At 40.9% G+C, this 25,712-nt stretch overlaps 1 protein-coding gene across 1 annotated transcript in view; it reads right to left on the bottom strand.

Moving 5' to 3' along the window:
• The window catches only part of LOC112248649 (hexokinase-2-like), an 80,556-nt gene that overhangs the window by 41,486 nt on the left and 13,358 nt on the right, over positions 1 to 25,712 (bottom strand). Inside the window, exons 2-5 of the mRNA XM_024417853.2 lie at positions 23,166 to 23,328; positions 3,043 to 3,191; positions 1,658 to 1,777; positions 1,427 to 1,522 (exon numbers count right to left, since the gene is read on the bottom strand). Of these exons, the coding sequence (XP_024273621.2) occupies positions 1,427 to 1,522; positions 1,658 to 1,777; positions 3,043 to 3,191; positions 23,166 to 23,328 (528 nt within the window). The remainder of the gene's footprint in view (positions 1 to 1,426; positions 1,523 to 1,657; positions 1,778 to 3,042; positions 3,192 to 23,165; positions 23,329 to 25,712) is intronic.

The following is a 25,712-nucleotide window of genomic DNA, read 5'->3' on the forward strand; positions in this document are numbered from 1 at the left end:
CTGACAGTACACAATATAATGATGACCTATTCAAATATAATTTGGTGCTTTCCTTGGAAGGACGAAAACACAGTAATTCCATTGTAGATCAGGGCAGCAGTCAGGACAAGAGCAAAGCACAAGAACACTCCAATCCTATTTTCCCCGCCAAGCATAGTGTAGACTAAGCAAGGGGCGGCAGGGTAGCCTAGTGGTTTAGAGCGTTGGACTAGTAACCGGAAGGTTGCAAGTTGAAACCCCCGAGCTGACAAGGTACAAATCTGTCGTTCTGCCCCTGAACAGGCAGTTAACCCACTGTTCCTAGGCCATCATTGAAAATAATAATTTGTTCTTAACTGACTTGCCTAGTTAAATAAAGGTAAAATAAAAAAAATAAAACATGTGGATGGTGCATGCCCTGCATTCAGCAAGTGACTGGTTCATCATCAGACAAACAACAAATAAACAGAAGTGTATACTGAATAGCTTGGCTGACAAATAGCACACTCTGCATCTCTTAGGGCCTCAAACAGCTCTCTATACACTCCAGGTGCATTCCCATAATTTTTCAGGAAAATGTACATTTCCAAAATGTTACTGTAAATGTACACCCCCCACACAATTTTCTTACAGTATTGAGTGTTTACCAAGGATACTTGAGACCAGCCCATTTAATGCCCCTTCATGTATGACTAAGCAGACTGGCTCTGAACAACAGCTTTTGTCACACATTCAGACTTTTGTACACAAGGAAAAAAAGAAAAGATATACACATCCAAAGAAAACATTGTAAAGGAATGTGTTGTGTAACTCCTGTATTGTATGCTCCCACTGTGGTTTATTGTGAGGCACACAAAACAGATTACATCAATAAAGCAAAGAAGTGGGCTACAACTACTTGTTTTGAATACACCCTCAGGAGAACTACTGTAAAGCTCAATATGAAGAGTTAAACTTAATGGTCGCATACAAAAATGGGTAAAAACATTTATGGATTTTCTTTGTGAAAACAGCAAGCATGGGAACAGACAAACTCACATTCTGTGTGTAATGTGGTTCCCCTGCCTGTTGTTATTAAATATAAATATATAATTGTTTTTAAATCACACAGAAGAACCTTGGGTTATTTGCCATTTATAAAAAATAATTTGTGTGGGTGCATCTCTTATTGGGACCGGTTTTAGGCACCAATGAATAACTTCTAAACCCCCAAGTGGGTTGAGTACAATGGCATCTTTCTAAACTTGAATAAACACTGTTTCAGTTAGCCATAATAGTGCTGGTCTGACGACTTCATGCAACACTTTCCGCTTAACCTTAGTGGGTCAAATGATTTGTGTAGCACACAATATCTAGAAAGCTCCTAGAAGTCCAGAAATGATTTGATCTGCTACTGCAATGGCTACTCAGTGCATAACCTTGGCCTATGAACTTTCAACTGACTCACCCCTCTCTTTTTGATGGCTTTCCTCAGAAGGCTGACCACGTCTCTCCCTTCCACCCCGTGTGACTTGAAGCCCTTGGTCCATGACACCAGAATACTCTGCATGTAGACGCACACAAACGGCCACACACACAGGCAATGAAAACTTCTGGAGCATTCTGAAAAATCAGTGACTTTTTTCCCTTTAACTTTCCAATGCGGTCTTCAAAAATGGTCATCCTTCTTATTACTCACCTCATCCAGTTTGGTTTGCTGGCAGGGGAAGGAGAAGGTAAAGCCCAGAGGAAGCTTCTGATTCTTTATTCCCAGCTTTTCCAGGAAGTTAGCTAGACACTCAGCAATGTGGTCGAAGAGCTTAGGGAGAAACAGAGGGGTGTTCTGTTTTAACATAAAGCAGCAAACTGGTCAATGTGCTAGAAAACCCTTCAGCTCATTGATTAGTTATTTTTCCAAACCCATTTATTTTGTATAATATCAAAATGATAATGTTACGGTAAAATATTACAAATATTACTTTATAGCCCTTACCAACCACAACCGTTATTGAACACCCCTGAGATAAATCTGACAACCTTAAGAGCATCAAAACAGGCACGAAACAGGAGAAAACGGTTTGAAACGGAGGAGGTCGTGCTTGTTGAATATCAAAACATTTGTTTTATTTTCAGTTCTCTCAATTCTGTGCCTACTGAACACAACCCTGCATGCATACATCCCTAGTAGTGGTGAGCGATTAGTGCTTTTTGAGGTCGGTTCAGTTTTGGTTCGATTATTTAAAAATGATCATGATATTGATGATTTTTTTGTGTGTAAAACATGAAATGCACTATGCATTATGTGGGTAACACAGAATTAAACAAGTAATAAAAAGTCCCATGATGGTAGTGACTGCCCATTACTGCTTATCACAACTATTATTCACATTATTTGAATAACATATGCCGTTGTGTTTATTACATTTGTTTTATTTGATGATATTTAATTCCAAGTCAACTCATCTCTATAGAGCTGCTGTCTATGCTCTGACAAAAATCACTATTTTAGTAGTTCTTCAAAAGTAAATTAAGGCCTACTTTAATGAATGCTGAATACCAACTATCAATTGTCTTAGATCATGTATTTTCTGGTAGAGAAGATGTCTGGTAAACAAGTTTATTTCATTCCATTTATCAGTTTTGTCAATTTATTGTCTTTTGTTTGAAACACTCCAGTCAATGTTGAATGAGGACCCTCGCATTCTCAACCAGCTTCACCTGGAATTATTTTCCAACAGTCTTGAAGGAGTTTGCACATATACTGAGCGCTTATTGTTGCTTTTCCTTCACTCTGCAGTCCAACTCATCCCAAACCATCTCAATTGGGTCATGTCTTAAAATAATGATAGACTTGCATTTCTTTTTGCTTCTTTGAACTGTTCTTGCCATAATATAGACTTAGACTTTTACCAAATAGGGCTATCTTTTGTATAAAAATGAATGAGGAGAGGTGTCCAAGCTTTTGACTGGTACTGTAGTTGATTTTATTTAAAACATGGAATGGAAAAAATCCGTTAACAATGTTGGCCAATCTATTATTTTTTTTGGTCAGGGACATGGTCCACTCCACTCCCCCCCACTCACCTCTGAGCCACTGCCCCTCATCAGCTCTTCAGGAATAGCATAGATCTGGTTCTCCATCTCTACCTTCTGCTTCCCATTGTCAGACACTTTCACCAGCAGGACCCGGAAGTTGGTCCCACCCAGATCTAGAGCCAGGAAGTCTCCCTTTTCTGGTGGATAAAAAAAAAACACTGAAGGTTGGCCCCTAAAACATGTCTTTTTCACAACTTGCTGTAAAAGCGATACAAAAAAAATGCAAACTCACACCACACACACTACAGTGTTAATTGCAATAGAGATGGTAAAGAATACAAATATATGCTATCAAAGATTTAAGTGGGAATGTGGTGTTTGTCTTGTTAAATATACTACAAGTTCTCCAAATTGCCTGTACCACAAATAGCCCTAATGGTATTTTTAATGAAATAGGGCTCTTTTATAAAAAGCGTGTGTGTTTCTAACACAGTCTATCAAAGCTACATAGCTGCAAACAGATATGACCGCAAGCAGCAAGAATGTGATTGAAGCCAAGTCTCTCGAGCCAGACTTACACAATTTTAGAAATAATGGCTTTCTGACACCGCCGCTTTTTCTGCTTATTGCCCTACCATAAACATCCCCTTAACAACAACAGAGGAACTAGTAGCTAGCAAGATGGATATAGGAGGTTGTTCTTAATGACTGCATTTAATTACTATTTTGTGAAGAGTAGTTTTAACACTAGTAGTATTTGAAACCAACCAGTGCCAAGGTTATCTAGCATTTACAGTTTTGTATAATTTTCAATACTTAGAACAAAGTAGGTGGGGTGAAGATGAACCCTGCGAACCCTGCTCTCTTGCCTCCGCTCCAGCCCCTGGTTGCCCACCAGCCTGACAAGCCAGAGAGGCAGGCTGCTTGAGATGACACTGTCTGGAGCCCGATCAAAGTTCCCCTGCATGTCCCCTGTCTAAAAGCATGCCATCCTCAGATAGGTTTACAAACAGCAGGGAAGGGAATACAGTGAAATGATAAGGAATGTCTACAGAAAGGTTTATGAAAACAATCTGTGTTCAACAAGTAGTTGCACAGGTGGTTTAGCAAAAAACACTTAACACCTGTAAAAAAAAAAAAAGTGACCCCCTCAGTTCTAGGTACAGTAGGTGTTATAACAGTACCCGACTCAGAGACTCCTGCAGTGGTACAAACAAAAAAACAAACAAGGCTGCAATGGCTGCTGGCGTTTCTCTCCATCTCCCTCCCTCTCAACAATACTAGCGAAATACGAGTCCCAAGAGCCCTCACCAGACATCGGCTTTGAAATGTAATGTCTGTTCTATTCATTCTAATTCTATGGTACCAAAATAGCCAAATATCTTTGACTACACAATTGAAGGTTTAAGTAACCCTAGTCTCTGGCTCTTCCCTCTCCCCCAAGGTAGCAAGCATGTGTTTGGGGCACAGTTGGATGTGTCTGGCACTATGGCTCCGTGTCTGGTGGAGCTGAAGCCTAAGCTGGCCTCATCTGGGACCAGCTGCATCACAACACAGTCAGGTAAACTAATCCCTCTCTCCAGGGGTGAAAGTAAAGCGGTCCGGTACGGCAAAATAAATAGTGGAGTACACCGTACCAGTAAAACATGAGCCCGTTACAATAATTAAAACAAAACGTCAAGAAAACTCTAGGCTACTATACCATTGTGTATCATTATCGCATGTCAGAGGCATTAACAACCTCTTGAAGCTAGGGGGCACTCTTTTTGTTTGGAAAAATAACATTCCCAAAGTAAACGGCCTATTTCTCAGGACCAGATGCTAGAATATGCATATAATTGACAGCTTAGGATAGAAAACACTCTAAAGTTTCCAAAACTGTAAAAATACTGTCTGAGTATAACAGAACTGATATTTTGAAACCCCTGTGTTCCTATGCATCCCTATTGCCCATTGAAAGGGATATCAACCAGATTCCTTTTTCTATGACTTCCCTAAGGTGTCATCAGCCTTTAGACATAGTTTCAGGCTTTCATTTTGAAGAATGAGCGAAGAACAACCACATTGCGTAAGTGGACAGGTGGGGGCTCTCAGTGATTTGTGCGCAAAAGAGAGAGGCGGCCATTGTTACTCCCGGTCCTAGTTAAAAGCAAACTGTCCCGGTTGATATATTATCGAATAGATATTTGAAAAACACCTTGAGGATTGATTATAAAAAAACATTTGACATGTTTGTGTACATTATGGATATAATTTGGAATTTTTGTCTGCGTTGTCGTGACCGCTCTTTCCGGTGGATTCCTGGGCATAACACACCAAACTAACGGAGGTATTTGGATATAAAAATATCTTTATGGAACAAAAGGAACATATGTTGTCTAACTGGGAGTCTCGTGAGTGAAAACATCCGAAGATCAAAGGTAAATGATTCATTTGATTGCTTTTCTGATTTTTGTGACCAAGTTACCTGATGCTAGGTGTACTTATTGTTTTGCTGTCGATAAACTTACAAACGCTTGTATTGCTTTTGCTGTAAAGCATAATTTCAAAATCTGAGACGACAGGGTGATTAACAAAAGGCTAAGCTGTGTTTCGCTATATTTCACTTGTGATTTCATGAATATGAATATTTTCTAGTAATATTATTTGACTGTTGCGCTATGCTATTCAGCGTTGCTGATGACAAATATACCAGATCCGGGATGGGTGGTTCTAAGAGGTTATTAAAAAGTGAAATGACAAATCTTTACGACTAGGCCCAGAGAGATCCTATTCAAGTAATAGGAATTCTATATGTAACTATATGATTTAGGCAGATAAAATGTTTAGGCACGGATATAGGAGGTCCCAGAATAAATTAATTCTACTTACGTTAGTCAAGTGTATCAAAGAGGAAAATTACAGATAGGGTGACAGTTACTTCATGTTTCACGGAAGGTGATCATTTTTTTTGCCTTTATTTAAAATGGATAAGTCATTGAGATCACTTTCTCTTCTACAACAATCTGACCAAAAAGGAGCAATGAATCAAATGACAAAGCAGACCAGTCACGTTGCAAACAGAATACACCATTAGCTACTCCTTAGGTTCAATATGTACATACTACTACACCCATTTGGTGTGGTCATATCTAACCCCAGACCCCCTCCCTGACTGTCTCCCATGCTCGCTCTGCTGGTGTTTTCTAGGGGTGAAGGCATAATGCCCAACACTGCAGGAACCCACAGAGGGGACGTCTCATGATGCGGTGCAGTAAGCGTGTCAGCTCGACACCAACACCCTGGAGGTGAGGGTTTCAGTAATAACTGGCTGTGTCATGTTATAACCTCTGGGTAATAACTGTCTGTTGTAAGTGGTGTATGCTCCTCAGACTGGATGAGAGTTTAGGAACAATATGGGCCAGTACATGCTGTTCTAGTTACCTGGTTATGTCATGCTATAACCTCTGCTCCCCAGACTGGCTGTGGAACAGTGTGTTATGCTAAATATCAGTGTTTTCCACAATTGCATAGAGTAGCCGGCCTCTGGTACATTAAAATGCCTTGATTTCATCCGAAATTCACAGCGAAATGATTGAATAATGAAGTAAGATGGCGCAGACAGAAATGGCAGCTCTGCTTCTAGCTCCTAAGCAACTATACAGTATTTTGCTTTTATGTGTCATTTCTTACATTATTAGCACAGAACGTTTGCGTTATTACATACAGCCAGAAATACATTTTGGATATCAGAGCAGCAGTAACTCACCAGCATTAAGAATCTCAAACATATATTTAGATTTGTTTAACACTTTGGCAACTACATGATTCCATGTGCTATTTCATTGCTTTGATGTCTTCACTATTATTCTACAATGTAGAAAATAGTTTTAAAAAATCATTTAAAAAAAACCTTTGAATGAGTATGTGTTCTAAAAAATCTTGACCAGTAGTGAGTGAGATAAACTCAGCAAAAAAACAAACGTTCCTTTTCAGGACCCTGTCTTTCAAAGATCATTCGTAAAAATCCAAATAGCTTCACAGACCTTCATTGTAAAGGGTTTAAACACTGTTTCCCATGCGTGTTCAATGAACCATTCATGAACATGCCCCTGTGTAACGGTCATTAAGACACTAACAGCTTACAGACTAGAGGTTGACTGATTATGATTTTTCAACGCCGATACCAATTATTGGAGGACCAAAAAAAAGCCGGTACTGATTAAATCAGCCGATTTAGATATATCTAGACATCTAATGACAATTACAACAATACTGAATGAACACTGATTTTAACACAGTTCGCAACAAGCCAGGCAACCCAAACTGCTGCATGTACCCTGACTCTGCATAAACTGAATGCAAGAAAATTGACAATTTCAGGCACCGCATTGATTATATGCAACGCAGGACAAGCTAGTTAAACTGGTAATATCGTCAACCATGTATAGAAAACATAACCACTAGTTAAGATTGATTGTTTTTTATAAGATACGTTTAATGCTAGCTAGCAACTTACCATGGCTCCTTGCTGTCTGCACTCGCGTAACAGGTGGTCAAGCCTGCCACGCAGTCTCCTCGTGGATTGCAATATAAATTGGCCATTCCGATTAATCGGTCAACCTCTACTACTTACGGTAGGCAATTAAGGTCACAGTTTGAAAATTTAGGACACTAAAGAGGCCTTTCTACGGACTCTGAAAAACACCAAAAGAAAGATGCCCAGGGTCCCTGCTCATCTGCGTGAACGTGCTTAGGCATGCTGCAAGGAGGCATGAGGACTGCAGATGTGGCCAGGGCAATACATTGTAATGTCCGTACTGTGAGACGCCTAAGAAGGCGCTACAGGGAGACAGGACGGACAGCTGATCGTCCTCGCAGTGGCCGACCACGTGTAACACCTGTACAGGATGGCAACAACAACTGCCCAAGTTACACCAGGAACGCACGATCCCTCCATCAGTGCTCTGACTGTCCGCAACAGGCTGAGAGGCTGGACTGAGGGCTTGTAGGTCTGTTGTAAGGCAGGTCCTCACCAGACATCACCGGCAACAATGTTGCCTATGGGCACAAACCCTCCGTCACCGGACCAGACAGGACTGGCAAAAAGTGCTCTTCACTGAGGAGTTGCAGTTTTGTCTCACCAGGGATGATGGTCGGATTCGCATTTATCGTCGAAGGAATGAGCGTTACACCGAGGCCTTTACTTTAAGCACAAGCATTTCACTTGCAATAACATCTGCTAACCATGTGTATGTGACCAATAAAATGTCATCTTTTTTTTGTCTCCAAATCTGTTTTTGTTTGTCATTATTGCGTAGTGTGTCGATTGATTAAATAGTTGCTTTTTTCTCATCAATTTTAACATAAAGATGTAACGTAACAAAATGTGGAAAAACTCAGAGTTCTGAATACTTTCCGAACGCACTGTAGCCTAGTTAATATGAAGTGGAAAAAGTAACCTGCTGATTAGCCGGCAGCCAGCGCTAATGGAAGACACTGGGGTATGAGGAAAACACTGGAGTATGAGGATGATGTTGTGGGGGTGTTATAGTATGCAAAAGCAGTGTTTAAATCAGAACGATTTATTTCAAAATGACAGATCCAGTCTGAAAACTGTCCCATCTACATGTCCTTTTATGTTTTACAGAACAACCAGTTATCCAGAATCATGCTACTGAGGCTGAACAATAATTCTTCCACTGCACCAGGGGACAGATTGAGAATGAAAACAGACCACTTACTATACAGTGGCAGCAGAAGCCCCTGGAGGAGCAATGGCGATGCCCATCACCATGGCACCCAGCACAGCATGCAAATTGTAATCTCTTCCCCTCTCCATCTCTACTGCTGTAGGATGCAGAGAAGATGAAGGCAGCTTTCAAGAAGTTATTGTCACGTGCACAAGTACAGTGAAATGCCTTTCTTGCCAACTCTTTCCCAACAACGCAGTAATCAATAACAGTAGTACTACACCGCTGTGACAACTCATCTACATCCATGGTAATGTGGATGACAACAGACCCAAGTCAGCCGGCCCCCATTCACACCCAAGTTGTGCCACAAATGCACTCAACTGAATGGTTCTACAAAGTCAACAAGGGTGAGATGCTACAGATCTCCAATGGCATACGTTGACTAAGGATCAAAATGTTATTCTTACATCCAGGTAACATCTTGCAAATGTGACATCTTGCCAATCTCTACAGTACATATTCCTAACTCAATTTCACAAGTCAGAAAATGTGGGCGCTTACTGGGTTGAGGCTGCACTACTTTCCTGCCTGGGTTGTGAAGATTAGGCACCAAACCAGAGTGTGATGCTGAATATGAATATGGCGGTTGTGGGGGTGTATTATTGTGCAAAGGAAGTTTTTAACCTCTAGGGTAGGGGGCAGTATTTTCACCTCCGGATGAAAAGCGTGCCCAAAGTAAACCGCCTGTTACTCAGGCCCAGAAGCTAGGATATGCATATAATTAGTAGATTTGGATAGAAAACACTCTAAAGTTTCCAAAACTGTTCAAATAATGTCTGAGTAAACCTGAGAAAAATCCATCCAGGAAGTGGAATTATTTTCATGTGGCTGTTTTTCAACTCAATGCCTATAGAGAATCCAATGGGTTATAAATTAGATTGCAGTTCCTATGGCTTCCACTAGATGTCAACAGACTTTAGACATTCCAAGATGGCGTAGCAGTCAAGACGTCTTTGTCTTGTCGTGTCCCTTGTATATATCGTTTTACATATTTTTCGTCGCATATCCTTTAAAATATTTAGCTAAACCTCATCTAAATACTCTCCTGCAACCCGCCTCACCCAATGTGGCGTGGATCTGCTTTTTTCCCCCTAAAGTATTTATATTTACTTCGGATCTGGAATCCCTCAACTGAAGCTAGCCAGCTAACTACCAGATATTAATCAGCAAACCATTGCCAGCGGCCATCCGCTAACCTTCAGCTCGGAAAGCTCTCGCCAGTTCGAACAACGTGACGCTAACCAGAGTATAACGGACCTGTTATTTTTATCCCCGGATTCCTACCTTAACCTGTTGCGACTCTAGGGGCAGTATTTTCATTTTTGGAGAAAAAAAAACGTTCCCGTTTTAAAACGGGATATTTTGTCAGGACAACATGCTAGAATATGCATATAATTGACAGCTTTGGATAGAAAACACTAACGTTTCCAAAACTGTAAATTGTCTGAGTATAACAGAACTGATGTTGCAGGCGAAAGCCTGAGAAAAATCCAATCCGGAAGTGCCCCATATTTTGAAAGCGCTGCGTGCCAATGAGTCCCCATTGAGCTGTGAATGTGCTACAGCATTGTGACGTAGTTTTACGCATTTATGTTGAAGAATACCCGTAGGGGGCTACATTGCGCAAGTGGTCACATGATGCCCCCGGAGAAAATCTCACGTAAAGAGGTAGCCATTATTCCAATCGCTTCTACTGAGAAACCAATTGTTCCGGTGGATATATTATCGAATAGATATTCTAAACAACGTTTGCCATGTTTCTGTCGATATTATGGAGCTAATTTGGAATATTTTTCGGCGTTGTCGTGACCGCAATTTCCGGTCGATTCCTCAGCCAAACGTGAAGAACAAACGGAGCTATTTCGCCTACAAAAATAATATTTTGGGGAAAAATGAACTATCTACCTGGGAGTCTCGTGAGTGAAAACATCCGAAGTTCAAAGGTAAACGATTTAATTTGATTGCTTTTCTGATTTTCGTGACAAGGTTGCCTGCTGCTAGCAAGGCATAATGCTATGCTAGGCTATCGATAAACTTACACAAATGCTTGTCTAGCTTTGGCTGTAAAGCATATTTTGAAAATCTGAGATGACGGGGTGATTAACAAAAGGCTAAGCTGTGTTCCAATATATTTCACTTGTGTTTTTCATGAATAGGAAGATTTTCTAGGAAGATTTCCGTTGCGTTATGCTAATTAGTTTCAGATGATGGCAACGGTCCCGTTCACGGGATGGGGTGTCACTAGAGGTTAAACTGAACATTTTCATCTTGATCTTCATAACTAGCTAACTGTAATCCCGGATGACTACTCCTGGCTAGCGTTTCCATCCCAGAGCAAGCACCAGTTTAGCTTGAAACTAACCCGGCCAGGGCTCCAGTGTTACCACCGAAGCATACTCCTGGGCTACAATATCGGCCTGCTAGCTACCTAGAGCCACTTGGAACCCTACTAATTCCACGACTGGTCTATCGACGTCCCTGCACGAAGAGGCAAAAACAGACCCTGCCCGGTCTGCTAACTGCTAGCTCTTGCTAACTGCTTGCTTGCTAACCCAGTCTGCTAGCTTGCCCTGGTCTACTAACTGCTAGCCCATGCTAACTGCTTGCTTGCTAACCCGGCCTGCTAACTGCTAGCTTGCCCTGGTCTACTAGCTGCTAGCTTGTTTAGCTCCGGCCTACTAACTGTTAGCTTGTTAGCCTGCTAACTGTCTGAATCGCCGTGTCCCCAGCCAGCCCAACCACTCACTGGACCCATATGTTCACTTGGCTACGCATGCCTCCCTCTAATATCAATATGCCTTGTCCATTACTGTCCTGGTTAGTGATTACTGTCTTATTTCACTGTAGAGCCTCTAGACCTGCTCAATATGCCTTAACCAACCATGTTGTTCCACCTCCTACATATGTGATGACATCACCTGGTTTAAACATCTCTAGAGACTGTATCTCGCTCTTCATTACTCAATGCCTAGGTTTACCTCTAATGTACTCACATCCTACCTTACCTTTGTCTTTACACTATGCCTTGAATCTATGCTATCGTGCCCAGAAACCTGCTCATTTTACTCTCTGTTCTGAACGTGCTAGACGGCCAGTTTGTATAGTCTTTAGCAGTACCCTTATCCTACTTCTCCTCTGTTCCTCTGGTGATGTGGAGGTTAATCCAGGTCCTGCAGTGCCTAGCTCCACTCCCACCCCCCAGGTGCTCTCATTTGTTGACTTCCGTAAACGTAAAAAAGCCTTGGTTTCATGCATGTTAACTTCTTGCGTCGAGTAATCCCGTATCCGGGAGCGTAATCATAGCCTCAAGCTCATTACCATAACGCAACGTTAACTATTCATGAAAAACGCAAATGAAATGAAAGAAATATATTCACTCACAAGCTTAGCCTTTTGTTAACAACACTGTCATCTCAGATTTTCAAAATATGTTTTTCAACCATAGCTACACAAGCATTTGTGTAAGAGTATTGATAGCTAGCATAGCATTAAGCCTAGCATTCAGCAGGCAACATTTTCACAAAAACAAGAAAAGCATTCAAATAAAATAATTTACCTTTGAAGAACTTCGGATGTTTTCAATGAGGAGACTCTCAGTTAGATAGCAAATGTTCAGTTTTTCCAAAAAGATTATTTGTGTAGGAGAAATCGCTCCGTTTTGTTCATCACGTTTGGCTAAGAAAAAAACCTGAAAATTCAGTCATTACAACGCCGAACCTTTTTCCAAATTAACTCCATAATATAGAAAGAAACATGGCAAATGTTGTTTCGAATCAATCCTCAAGGTGTTTTTCACATATCTATTTGATGATAAATCATTCGTGGCAGTTTGGTTTCTCCTCTGAAGCAAATGGAAAAATACACGCAGCTGGAGATTACGCAATAATTTTGACGGAGGACACCAAGCGAGCACCTGGTAAATGTAGTCTCTTATGGTCAATCTTCCAATGATATGCCTACAAATACGTCACAATGCTGCAGACACCTTGGGGAAACGACAGAAAGTGTAAGCTCATTCCTGGCGCATTCACAGCCATATAAGGAGACATTGGAACACAGCGCCTTCAAAATCTGGGGCATTTCCTGTTTGAAATTTCATCTTGGTTTTGCCTGTAGCATCAGTTCTGTGGCACTCACAGATAATATCTTTGCAGTTTTGGAAACGTCAGAGTGTTTTCTTTCCAAAGCTGTCAATTATATGCATAGTCGAGCATATTTTCGTGACAAAATATCTTGTTTAAAACGGGGAAAAAAATGTATCCAAAAATGAAGAGCGCCCCCTATATCGAAGAAGTTAACATTAGAAGCCTACTCCCCAAGTCTGTTTTACTCACTGCTTTAGCACACTACCAACCCAGATGTCTTAGCCGTGTCTGAATCCTGGCTTAGGAAAACCACCAAAAACCCTGAAATCTCCATTGCTAACTATAACGTTTTCCGCCAAGATAGAACTGCCAAAGGGGGTGGTGTTGCAATTTACTGCAAAGATAGAAAGTACATCCTGTGGCGTTCTGCATTAGCATCGAATAGCCCCCGTGATATGCAACTTTTCAGGGAAGTAAGGAACAAATATACACAGGCAGTTAAAGCTACGGCAAGCTTTTTCAAACAGAAATTTGCATCCTGTAGTACAAACTCAAAGAAGTTCTGGACACTGTAAAGTCCATGGAGAATAAGAGCACCTCCTCCCAGCTGTCCACTGCTCTGAGGCTAGGAAACATTGTCACCACCGATAACTCCGCTATAATTGAGAATTGCAATAAGCATTTCTCTACGGCTGACCATGCTTTCCACATCGCTACCCCTACCCCGGTCAATTGCCCGGCACCCTCCACAGCAACCCGCCAAAGCCCCCACCATTTCTCCTTTACCCAAATCCAGATAACCGATGTTCTGAAAGAGCTGCAAAATCTGGACCCCTACAAATCAGCCGGGCTAGACAATCTGGACCCTCTCTTTCTAAACTTATCTGACGAAATTGTTGCAACCCCTATTACTAGCCTGTTCAACCTCTCTTTCGTATTGTCTGAGATTCCCAAAGATTGGAAGGCTGCCGCGGTCATCCCCCTCTTCAAAGGGGGTGACACTCTAGACCCAAACTGCTACAGACCTATATCTATCCTACCCTGTCTTTCTAAGGTCTTCGAAAGCCAAGTTAACAAACAGATTACTGACCATTTCGAATCCCACCATACCTTCTCCGCTATGCAATCTGGTTTCAGAGCTGGTCATGGGTGCACCTCAGCCACGCTCAAGGTTCTAAACGACATCATAACCGCCATCGATAAGAGACATTACTGTGCAGCCGTATTCACCGACCTGGCCAAGGCTTTCGACTCTGTCTATCACAACATTCTTGTTGGCAGACTCGACAGCCTTGGTTTCGCAAATGATTGCCTCGCCTGGTTTACCAACTACTTCTCTGATAGAGTTCAGTGTGTCAAATTGGAGGGCCTGTTGTCTGGACCTCTGACAGTCTATGGGTGTGCCACAGGGTTCAATTCTCGGGCCGACTCTCTTTTCTGTATACATCAATGATGTTGCTCTTGCTGCTGGTGATTCTCTGATCCACCTCTACGCAGATGACACCATTCTGTATACTTCTGGCCCCTTCTTGGACACTGTGTTAACTAACCTCCAGACGAGCTTCAAATGCCATACAATTCTCCTTCCGTGGCCTCCAACTGCTCTTAAACGCAAGTAAAACAAAATGCATGCTTTTCAATCGATCGCTGCCCGCACCTGCTCGCCCGTCCAGCATCACTACTCTGGACGGCTCTGACGGCTCTGACTTAGAATACATGGACAACTACAAATACCCGGGTGTCTGGTTAGACTGTAAACTCTCCTTCCAGACTCACATTAAGAATCTCCAATCCAAAATTAAATCTAGAATTGGCTTCCTATATCGCAACAAAGCATCCTTCACTCATGCTGCCAAACATAACCTTGTAAAACTGACCATCCTACCGATCCTCGACTTCGGTGATATCATCTATAAAATAGCCTCCAACACTCTACTCAACAAACTGGATGCAGTCTATCACAGTGCCACCCGTTTTGTCACCAAAGCCCCATACACTACCCACCATTGCGACCTGTACGCTCTCGTTGGCTGGCCCTCGCTTCATATTCGTCGCCAAACCCACTGGCTACAGGTTATCTACAAGTCTCTGCTAGGTAAAGTCCCGCCTTATCTCAGCTCACTGGTCACCATAGCAGCACCCACTCGTAGCACGCGCTCCAGCAGGTATATCTCACTGGTCACCCCCAAAGCCAATTCCTCCTTTGGTTGTCTTTCCTTCCAGTTCTCTGCTGCCCATGACTGGAACGAATTGCAAAAATCTCTGAAGCTGGAGACTCACATCTCCCTCACCATTCCAGTGTTTAATTGCTATATTGTAATTACTTCGCCACCATGGCCTATTTATTTCCTTAACTTACCTCATTTGCACTCACTGTATATAAGACTTTTTTTGTTCTCTTTTGTTCTACTGTATTATTGACTGTGTTTTGTTTATTCCATGTGCAACTCTGTGTTGTTGTATGTGTCAAATTGCTATGCTACATCTTGTACAGGTCGCAGTTGCAAATGAGAACTTGTTCTCAACTAGCCTTCCTGGTTAAATAAAGGTGAAATAAAATAAATAAAAAATAAATGGTTTCAGGCTTTTATTTTAAAAACGACGAGTAAACAGCCATTTTGGTCAGAGGAACTTTGCAGAACTGATTTGGCGTGCTCCGTTTGTTATTTTTCCTTTCTATTGAAAACGGCATTGTCCGGTTGCAATATTGATGATAAAAGACAAGCAACCTGAGGATGAATTATAAACATCGTTTGACATGTTTCGACAAACTTTATCGGTACTTTTAGTATGTATTCTTCTGCCTGTTGTGACAGCCTTGGAGCCATTGGATTACTGAACAAAACGCGCCAACAAAACAGAGTTTTTGGGACATAGAGCGACTTTATTGAACAAAACAAACATTTACTGTGTAACTGGGAGTCTTGTGAGTGCAACCATATGAAGATCAAAGGTAAGTGATTAATTTTTTCAATATTTTTGACTTTAGTGACTCCTCTACTTGGCTGATAAATGTTTGTATGCTTTTGTACACGGGCTGCTGTCCTCAGAAAATCGCATGGTATGCTTTCACCGTAAAGCCTTCTTGAAATTTGACACAGCAGCTGGATTAACAAGAAGTTAATCTTTAAACCGATGTATAACATTTGCATATTTTATGAATGCTTATTATGTGTATTCCTGTATTTTGAATTTGGCGCTCTGCAATTTTACCGGATGTTGGCCAGGTGGGACGCTATGCTACTAGTTATGCTACTGAGGTTGAATAAATTGTTCCACTGCACCAGGCGACAAAGGATGAAAACAGAAACACCTTCACTCAATTTCACCAAAAAATGTATGGATTTTTGTACATGCGCTCGGTTCTCTTTACATTACTAAATGTTGAATTTGATCAGGGGTGTCACTCAACTCATGGAGGGTCATGCGCCTGCTGGTTTTGGTTAGTACCTTTCAATTTGTGTCCAATTAAAGGCATACTTCGGGATTTTGGATACAATTTTTGTGTCTGGGAAGATGGAAGTTAGAAGTATTTTCTTGAGCCAATGCTAACTGGAAGTCTATGCTAACTGGGTATCTGAGCCAAATCTAACTGGGTATCTGCTAGCATGCTACAGTTGAATGCATGGGTGATTGGTTTATGGAAACAGGGCATTCAAGCAGAAACATGAATAACTACAATGAAGGGAAATGTTTAGCCTGTAGTAGAGCTAGCTAACTGGCTAATTTATAACTAAAACATACATTACCAAGGGCTAGTAAGCAAGATAAAGCTATTAATAGCTTGCTGGACAAATATGGGCTTAACAATGCTAGGTAGCTAGCTAGCATAAGTTGCTAGCTACCAGAATGCAACCTGTAAAACATTGCAGTCATCTAATATGACCCTTTTAGTATAGGTTAGTTAACATTTTGAAATGGTATGTTGATTTATGTGCCCTAATTATAACAAGGAGATGTTCCTCACCTCATCCAGAGCAGACTGACAGTCTTTCTTCCCTGCCAAGCCTAGCTAGCCATCTGCGTCCGCATTTGGTCCACCTGTTTACGAGGGGAATCTTTTCCATGAGCACAATTCCCGCCCGCATTTTAAACCCCACCTACCCAAACTCAATTTGTTGGGAGAATTGTCTGTGAGATCCCCCTCCCCCCATTTCTAAAAGTCCGGGAAGAGTTAACATCCTACCCAGATCTTGTGGCGTTACCCAAGGTCTGGCTCCTCTAGACTAACTGGGGCGGGGGCGGAATCACGGGTGAGACTAAAATGAATTTCATTACAGCCACTGATAGGACTGACCATGACACAGTAGACCCCTTGCCACCACATTCCTCTTTGAAAAGTGTTTGGTCTTTTCACCTATTGCCAATAACATACCCATGGCCTTTAAATGTACTACAGATTTCTCTGAATTTCTCCCCTGTGGGAGCTAGGTGAATTGCAACAGCACAAGGCTGCAATCATAACAAAATCTCCTCCTCATCCCACTTCCCCATAACATAGTGGAGACTTGCATTTTAAGCCTTTTACTTTCAGTTTTGGTCCACCAGCTTTAAAAACAGTTTAGATGGTACAATGACTCCCTACACTATTCAGTGCTTGTATTCTTCAACAAACTGACATTGAGCGAACAGTGTAGAGTTTTAGCAACCAGGAAGTGACAAAGCCATTTCTACATTGACCGCTTACCCCAGGTTTCCACTAGACAACACAGTCAAAGTCAAAACAGAACAGCTTTCCCATTTTGACAACAGAAGCCTGCAGGAGAAATCAATAGGCAAATATCGTAGCCAATCACAACACTGGCTGTTAAGTATTACTGTGAAACACTCATTCCATCATCATTCCCCCTGCCTCTCCAAAACATTTCTAGAAAATAAATAAAATGCCTTTCGTGAACCAACACTCGCACTTGATGTTATCCCCCCTTACTAGCTCTGACTTTGCTGATAACTACTTTGAGGGAAAATGTATCTTAAGATGAATGCACAAACTGTACATCGCTTAGGATAAGAGCGTATACTAAATTACTGAAATGTACTGCAGCTATATTATACATTCTGAAATTACAATGCAAAAAAAATGTATGTTTAATCCTGTGTGTCATCTTTAACATTTTCATGAGATAGTGGTGAATCTTCCAATGGACTGACATTCCTCTTTAATGCTTAACAACCAGACAAACTAAATGTTAATTATCACACGCAGAGGTTTTATTCAACTCAATAAACAAGTATAAAATCTATATGTTTTGAATCCTGTCACATTCGTTAAGTGACTAGCCTAACATTTCAATGCCCTTTTAATTTGAATGTCATTTTCAAACTGAGGAATACTTGATCAAAAGGTCAGTCTCAACTTAAGGAACATTTCTTTAGATAGAAAATAAAACCATGACTTGAGAACAAAGACAGTGGGGCAGAGAGAGAGAGAGAGTTGAGCGCAAGAGAGAGAGAGAGAGATAAGTGGTTCAGTTGGATAGACACTTACCTGCTAGGTTGGGGTTTAACGTGCCAATAATGACCCGAGTCAACAGGCTAGGCAAATAGGTTTGGCCTGGTCACCTCTTCAGTCACGAATGATAAATCACCTTCCCCAGTCTCAGAGTGTTTTTGGATATACCACCTGCCCCGGTCACAAATCACTAACACCGGTCTAATTCACATTACAATGTTCATGCAGCATAGCCCTACCGGTAGAGTGCATGCCCAATTCACAGTTTCCTTCTTAGTGGTACACTAGTGTTGATGGATATTGTAACAGAGCTCAGATGTTATATGTGCCATCCTTCACCAGCATACTCTCATTAGCTAAAATTGATCATTGAATGTAAATTATATTTTTGTTAAGTATTTTTGTCTGTAATGTCTTTTTACTTATGAGTCAGACTCCAAGAAGACTAGATGCCATGATGGCGTCAGCTAATCGGCATCCTAATAAAACATCTAAAAGGGGTTAATCAATCAGAAAACTCCGACATCCTATTCATCTCAGCAAATTACAGAACTGTCCCTAGTTGAAATCTTTAAGTACACTTCAAGCCACTAATCGTGTCCTAAACAAGTACAACGGCCACTGTGAAAAGAAACAAATACGTTCACAATCCGCACCCATTCAACCTATCCTAGATTTACAAAGTCATTACTTCCAAACAAAAACACTTCCCGGGGGTTCCCATAGGCTTACGTTGTATTATATTTGGTCGTGCTGGTTGCAAAATTCCTATTTTTGATGCAGCAGTTGTTTGCTGAAATGCTAACGCTCATTGATATAGGCTGGTAGCAAAGCTAGCCAAAGTGCCATTTTACTGGATGAAGTGTTTATTTGTTTTGGTATAATGCAGTTGATTTGCAACAATAAACATATTAAGCAGGACATTCATGAGACTTTCAATCCAATTATAATCCAAAATGTGTTTGAAATACATTTACATGTTGCTTATGAGTGTAAGATTTTTTTTGCTGCTGGTCTGTAGACGGGTTGGTTGTTTAACAACAAAACCGGCGTGTGCACAACAGACAGGGTTGGCTTAGATTGTTGACACATGTAAACTATATTTCGTATCTAATATTTATTGAAAACAAATACGTTTGCACAATGAGCACTTGTCTCTCAAACCGTTACAGTTATTGGTTAGCTAGCTAGTGAATTTGAACCATATTAGCATAAACGTGACATCCAGTCAAAACAAGACATGGTATCAAGAAAACAAATCTAGCTGAAACGAGCCACCTACAACAAAAACAAGTTGCCGCCATCTGGCCATCCAGAATCCCAATAACACACTGCCTTCTGCCCCGTTGAAGTGTGTGCATTTTTTTCATGACTTTGTCAGCTAACCAGTCTATGAGAACTCCCCTGTGTTTCCCCATGGTATGGTAATTGTAAATATGGGTTGTGCCATTTCCTTGAATAATCCAATTACAGTGCATTACAAGTCCAAGGCTTGAAGGCCAGGTCTTTTGACACCAATGGAACTTCCTAGTTAAATACAGGCTAAATAAAAACACTTCAGATTGGGCCAGAGCTAGCTAGATATAAAGAGCCTTTGGAAAGTATTTAGATCCATTGACTTTTCCCTCTTTATAGCTTTTATCTAAAATGGATTGCCTGCATTGACATTTTTTTTTAAAGATCCTCAGCAATCTATACATAATACCCCATAATGACAAAGTGAAAACAGATGAGACATTTAAGCAAATGTATAAAAAAGAAAACAGAAATAAAATAATTACATAAGTATTCAGACCCTATGCCATGAAACTCAAAATTGAGCTCAGGTGCATCCTGTTACCACTGATCATCCTCGAGATGTTTCTACAACTTGGGAGTCCACCTGTGGTAAATTCAATTGATTGGACATGATTTGGAAAGGCACCACCTGTCTATATAAAAGGTCCCGTAGTTTACAGTGCATGTCAGACCAAAAACCAAGCCATGAAGTCAAAGGAATTGTCCGTACAGCTCCGAGAGAGGATTGTGTTGAGGCACAGATTTGGGGAAGAGCACCAAAACATTTCTGCAGCATTGAAGGTCGCCAAGAACACAGTGGCCTCCATTCTTAAATGGAAGAAGTTTGGAACCACCAATATTCTTTCTAGAGCTGGCCGCCATGCCAAACTTGGCCTCGGTCAGGGAGGTGACCAAGAACCCAATGGTCACCGACAGAGCTCCTCTGTGGAGATGGGAGAACCTTCCAGAAGGACAACAATTTCTGCAGCACTCCATCAATCACGCCTTATGGTAGACTGGCCAGACGGAAGCCAGTCCTCAGTACGACAGTCTGCTTGGAATTTGCAGAGAGGCACCCAAAGACTCACAGACCATGAGAAACAAGATTCTCTGGTCTGAAGAAACCAAGACCGAACGCTTGGGCCTAAATGGCAAGCATCACATCTGGAGGAAACATGGCATCATCCCTACGGTGAAGCATGGAGGTGTCAGCATGATGCCGTGGGGATGTTTTTCAGAGGCAGGGACTGTCAGGGACTGGGAGAATAGTCAGGAGATGGAAAGATGAACAGAGAGATCCTTGATGAAACCCTGCTCCAGAGCACCTAGGACTTCAGACTGGGGAGAAAGTTCACCTAACAGGACACCGACCCTAAGCACACAGCCAAGACAACGTCTGAGCCCGGACTTGAACCCGATCGAACATCTCTGGAGAGACTTGAAAACAACTGTGCAGCAACACTCCCCATCCAACCCATCCAAGCTTGAGAGGACAATACTATACTTTTGGAGAATCTCCCCAAAACGCAGGTGTGCCAAGCTTGTAGCGTCATACCCAAGAAGACACGATGCTGTAATTGCTGCCAAAGGTGCTTCAACAAAGTACTGAGGTAAGGATCTGAATACTTACGTAAATGTGATTTCATTTCTTATTTTTTAACAAATTAGCAAAAACAAATCTAAAAAACAATTTTTCTTCATCATTATGGTGTATGGTGTGGAGACAGATGAAGAATTTTTTTTATATATTTTGGAATACGGCTGTAACATAACAAAATGTGGGAAAAAGTCAAGGGGGTCTGAATACTTTTGAAGATAATGTATATCTGTGTTGTATGCATCGAACTGCTTTGCTTTATCTTGGCCAGGTCGCAGTTGCAAATGAGAACTTGTTCTCAACAAGCATACCTGCTTAAATAAAGGTGAAATAAAAAAATATACATACAGTTGAAGTCGGAAGTTTACATACACTTAGGTTGGAGTCATTAAAACTCATTTTTCAACCACTCCACAAATTTCTCGTTAACAGAAATTCAAGAACACCATCCCAACCTGAAGCACGGGGGTGACAGCATCATGTTGTGGGGGTGTTTTGCTGCAGGAGGGACTGGTGCACTTCACAAAATAGATTGCATCATGAGGAAGAAAAATTATGTGGATATATTGAAGCAACATCTCAAGACATCAGTCAGGAAGTTAAAGCTTGGTCACACATGGGTCTTCCAAATGGACAATGACCAAGCATACTTCCAAAGTTGTGGCAAAATGGCTTAAGGACAACAAAGTCCAGGTATTGGAATGGCCTCAATCCTATAGAATATTTGTGGGCAGAACTGAAAAAGCATGTGCGAGCAAGGAGGCCTACAAACCTGACTTTGTTACATCAGCTCTGTCAGGAGGAATGGGCCAAAATTCACCCAATTTATTGTGGGAAGCTTGTGGAAGGCTACCTGAAACGTTTGACCCAAGATAAACAATTTAAAGGCAATGCTACAAAATACTAATTGAGGGTATGTAATCTTCTGACCCACTGGGAATTAAATTAAAGAAATAAAAGCTGAGGGTATGTAAACTTCTGACCCACTGGGAATGAAATGAAATAAAAGCTGAAATAAATCACTATTATTCTGACATTTCACATTCTTAAAAAAAAGTGGTGATACTGACCTAAAGATAGGGAATTTTTACTAGGCTTAAATGTCAGGAATTGTGAGAAACTGAGTTTAAAAGTATTTGGCTAAGGTGTATGTACAGTTGAAGTCGGGAGTTTACATACACCTTAATCCTAGTAAAAATTCCCTGTCTTAGGTCAGTTAGGATCACTTTATTTAAAGAATGTGAAATGTCAGAATAATAGGAGAGAGAATTATTTATTTCAGCTTTTATTTCTTTCATCACGTTCCCAGTGAGTCAGAAGTTCAAATACACTCAATACCAATTGAGTGTGGTCCATAATTATTGGCACCCTTGATAAATATGAGCAAAAAAAGAAAAAAGAAAATAAGACTAAAATAAATTATACTAATACTGAGCTACATTGTACGTGCCAAAAAAAATAAAAAAAATAGGGAAATTAGATTATACTAATGCAATTGCTCAGAGAAAGAGATTATTTAACAAGTAATACAACAAATCTCAGAGGGGTCAAAATTAATGTTAAGCCCATTTTCAAAACTCTAGCACCTTCCCTTGCGAGGATAACGAGAGCCTTTTTCTAAAATATTTTATGAGATTGGAGAACACGTTGGGAGGGATCGCCATACAGAATCTTTCCAGATCCTTGATATCCTTGATCTGCACTTATGGACTCCCCTCTTCAATTCAAACCACAGGTTTTGAAATCTGAATACTGAGAAGCCCATTGCAAAAGTTTGATTTTGTGGTCAATTAACCATTTCTTTGTGCTTGGGGTTGTCTTGCTGGAAGATCAACTTGCGGCCGCCATGTGTCCCAATGCAGTTTTTCAAAATCCAGCCAGTGCTTTGGTCAGATGACATGAAAATAGAGCTCTTAGGCAACGCACACCAGTGGTGGGTTTGGCATCTTTATTTACAACTCAATCTAAATAAATAAAAATTTGTCAACAGCTGTCAGTCAAGCCCCCTCCCCCGATGCTCTCACCTGTCCCATCAGGGGTGGAACGCACAAACGTGGGCAGCATCTTGACAGCGGCCGTGGGGCTGGAGTCACGGCCCAGACCCTTGTCCATCTCCCGTCGGAATCTCACCGACACGTCCATCAGGTTCTCGTCTGATAACCGCAGGTGGTACAGGTATTTATCCACCTTGAGAAAAAGAGAGTAAGCTAGAGTAAGCTATCAACTGGAGGTGCTACAAGTATTTATCCAACTGACCTTAGGAAAGGGAGCGAGCGAGAGAGGAAGATGGATGAGTAAGCCTTGTTTGATGCAGAAAGGGTCATAGGGTAGGAGCAGATCTCCTGATTCTGTAGCATGAGGCAGCTTGATGTACCAGTGCACTCCTTGGACAGCAAGCTAGGATAAATATGAACCAATATTCCCTATTGATTACGAACTACGTCTGACTTCTATTCTGACATGAGTATCCAATGCTCATGAGGGTTGCCATGAAGCGACATCAGTAGCTTTGCAAAGGAACCATCATCTGTTTGTTTAGGCCTAGATATTTTCTTACGTGGTTATAAGCTTGTGTCTCCATTTTGTTGCTTTACCACTGAAGTTGGCCTAATGTTAATGTTGTGTTCAATTACTGTGAGTGTGTGTCAGGATTTCCATTAGCTGATTAAACTGTTTCTGGACAAAATAACCAGGACAAAAAAAAAGTCCCATTGCAAAATAATGCTTTTCATTCATTGCAGGAAATACATTTGACTGTCATGCTTTTATTTCACAAGGTAGGCCATCCATCGTTAAATATCTTACCTGGTTAAATAAAAGGTGAAATAAAATAATAAAAGCATGACGGTCAAATGTATTTCCTGCAATGAATGAAAAGCATTATTTTGCAATGTTTTTTTTCCCTCCTGGTTATTTTGTCCAGAAACAGTTCTCAAGTTCTCATTTACAACTGTGACCTGGCCAAGATAATGCAAAGCAGTGCGACAAAAACAACACCAGAGTTACACATGGGATAAACAAACATACAGTCAATAACAATAGAAAATCTGTATACAGTGTTTGCAAATGAAGTAAGGAGGTGAGGCAATAAATAGGTCATAGTTGGGAAGTAATTAAAACTTAGCAATTAACACTGGAGTGATAGATGTGCAAGTAGAAATACTACTGTGCAAAATAGCGGAAAAACAACAAACAAATATGGGGATGAGATTAGGTAGTTTGTTGGATGGGCTATTTACAGATGTGTTGTATACAGCTGCAGTGATCGTTAAGCTGCTCTGACAGCCGTGCTTGAAGTTAGTGAGAGGGATACAAGTCTCCAACTTGTATCAGTGATTTTTGCAATTTGTTCCAGTCAATGGCAGCAGAGAATAGGTTAATTTGCATAATTCAGAATTAAATTACCACGCGTGTATTTGTTAGTCTTCACGTATCTATATCCAACAAAACTATCACACGCGCAGAGCACCAATCTTGAGCGTCATATCTCCTGCAACTCCTTAGCTGGTTGCTAAGCCCATTCACTGTCCAACAATTCTAAATGCAATTTCGTGTTTAAAAATCTTAGTGCATGATTAAAAATATATAATTTTATTTCTCAACTGGTAATTGAAGCGTGCCCCCCCATTCACCATTCGTGGAACAGTTTCATTTCAATAATACAATTGTAGTTTCTCAAAATCATTGTTACGCGGTTAAACAAAAATCTGAATTAAAATTATAACAATCTAAAAAGTTAAATTCAACTGTTTAGAGCACCAGCTTCTGCCAAATGGACACATTGATACACTGATTTATTGGTGGCTTAAGAAATGAGCGCATGGAACTCATAGCCTATAGACAAATGAAGCAGGCCTATCACCTCTATTGTCAATGAAGTAAAAATACATCAAGCTGACAAACAAAAACGATACTAGAAAATGAAAATTCAATCGCAGTCATCACTACTCAGCCAGCCAATAGCGTCGCCACACACCTCTCCCCTTCATGTCAACATTTTCAAATTATACCCAAGACGCATTATGCTTTTCACTGACAGCCGCAGCTGAAAACCGCTAGGCCCATTGCCACTCCAGCTGCCCGAATAGGCATAGGCCTTTGAGCTTCTGATTTGAAACAATCCACAATCCTTTTTTTTAAGAAGATAATGATCCTCAATTCTTCTTTGACTAAGTCATGCTTTTTGGTGAATTATCTTGAATGATTTCATTCTGTATTAACAGGAGTAATTATATAATTTTGGCTAATGTATTTCAAATGTACTTCCCTAGCCTATTGAACCTGCTGCCTTGCCATTTCTCTCCTGTTCTATTGGTTTTCATATCAACTTTCTTTCCTTGACCAGAAGCCAAAAGCACAATCCTAGTCATATTAGCGACCCATCCTAGTGGTTGCATCTTTAGATTCACCCTTTAAGTTTCTAACAGAGAATTGAATCTGTCACATATATTTCCCGCAAATTACATTTTGGCAAATGTTTCGAAAATGATTTATTTTTGGCTGCTTCATTACAGGAGTTGCATGCTCTGTTCAGATGAATTACCATAATCTAAAATGTGATTCCTGTCATT

Source organism: Oncorhynchus tshawytscha, linkage group LG04 (assembly GCF_018296145.1).
Source record: "Oncorhynchus tshawytscha isolate Ot180627B linkage group LG04, Otsh_v2.0, whole genome shotgun sequence".
Taxonomy (NCBI): domain Eukaryota; kingdom Metazoa; phylum Chordata; class Actinopteri; order Salmoniformes; family Salmonidae; genus Oncorhynchus; species Oncorhynchus tshawytscha.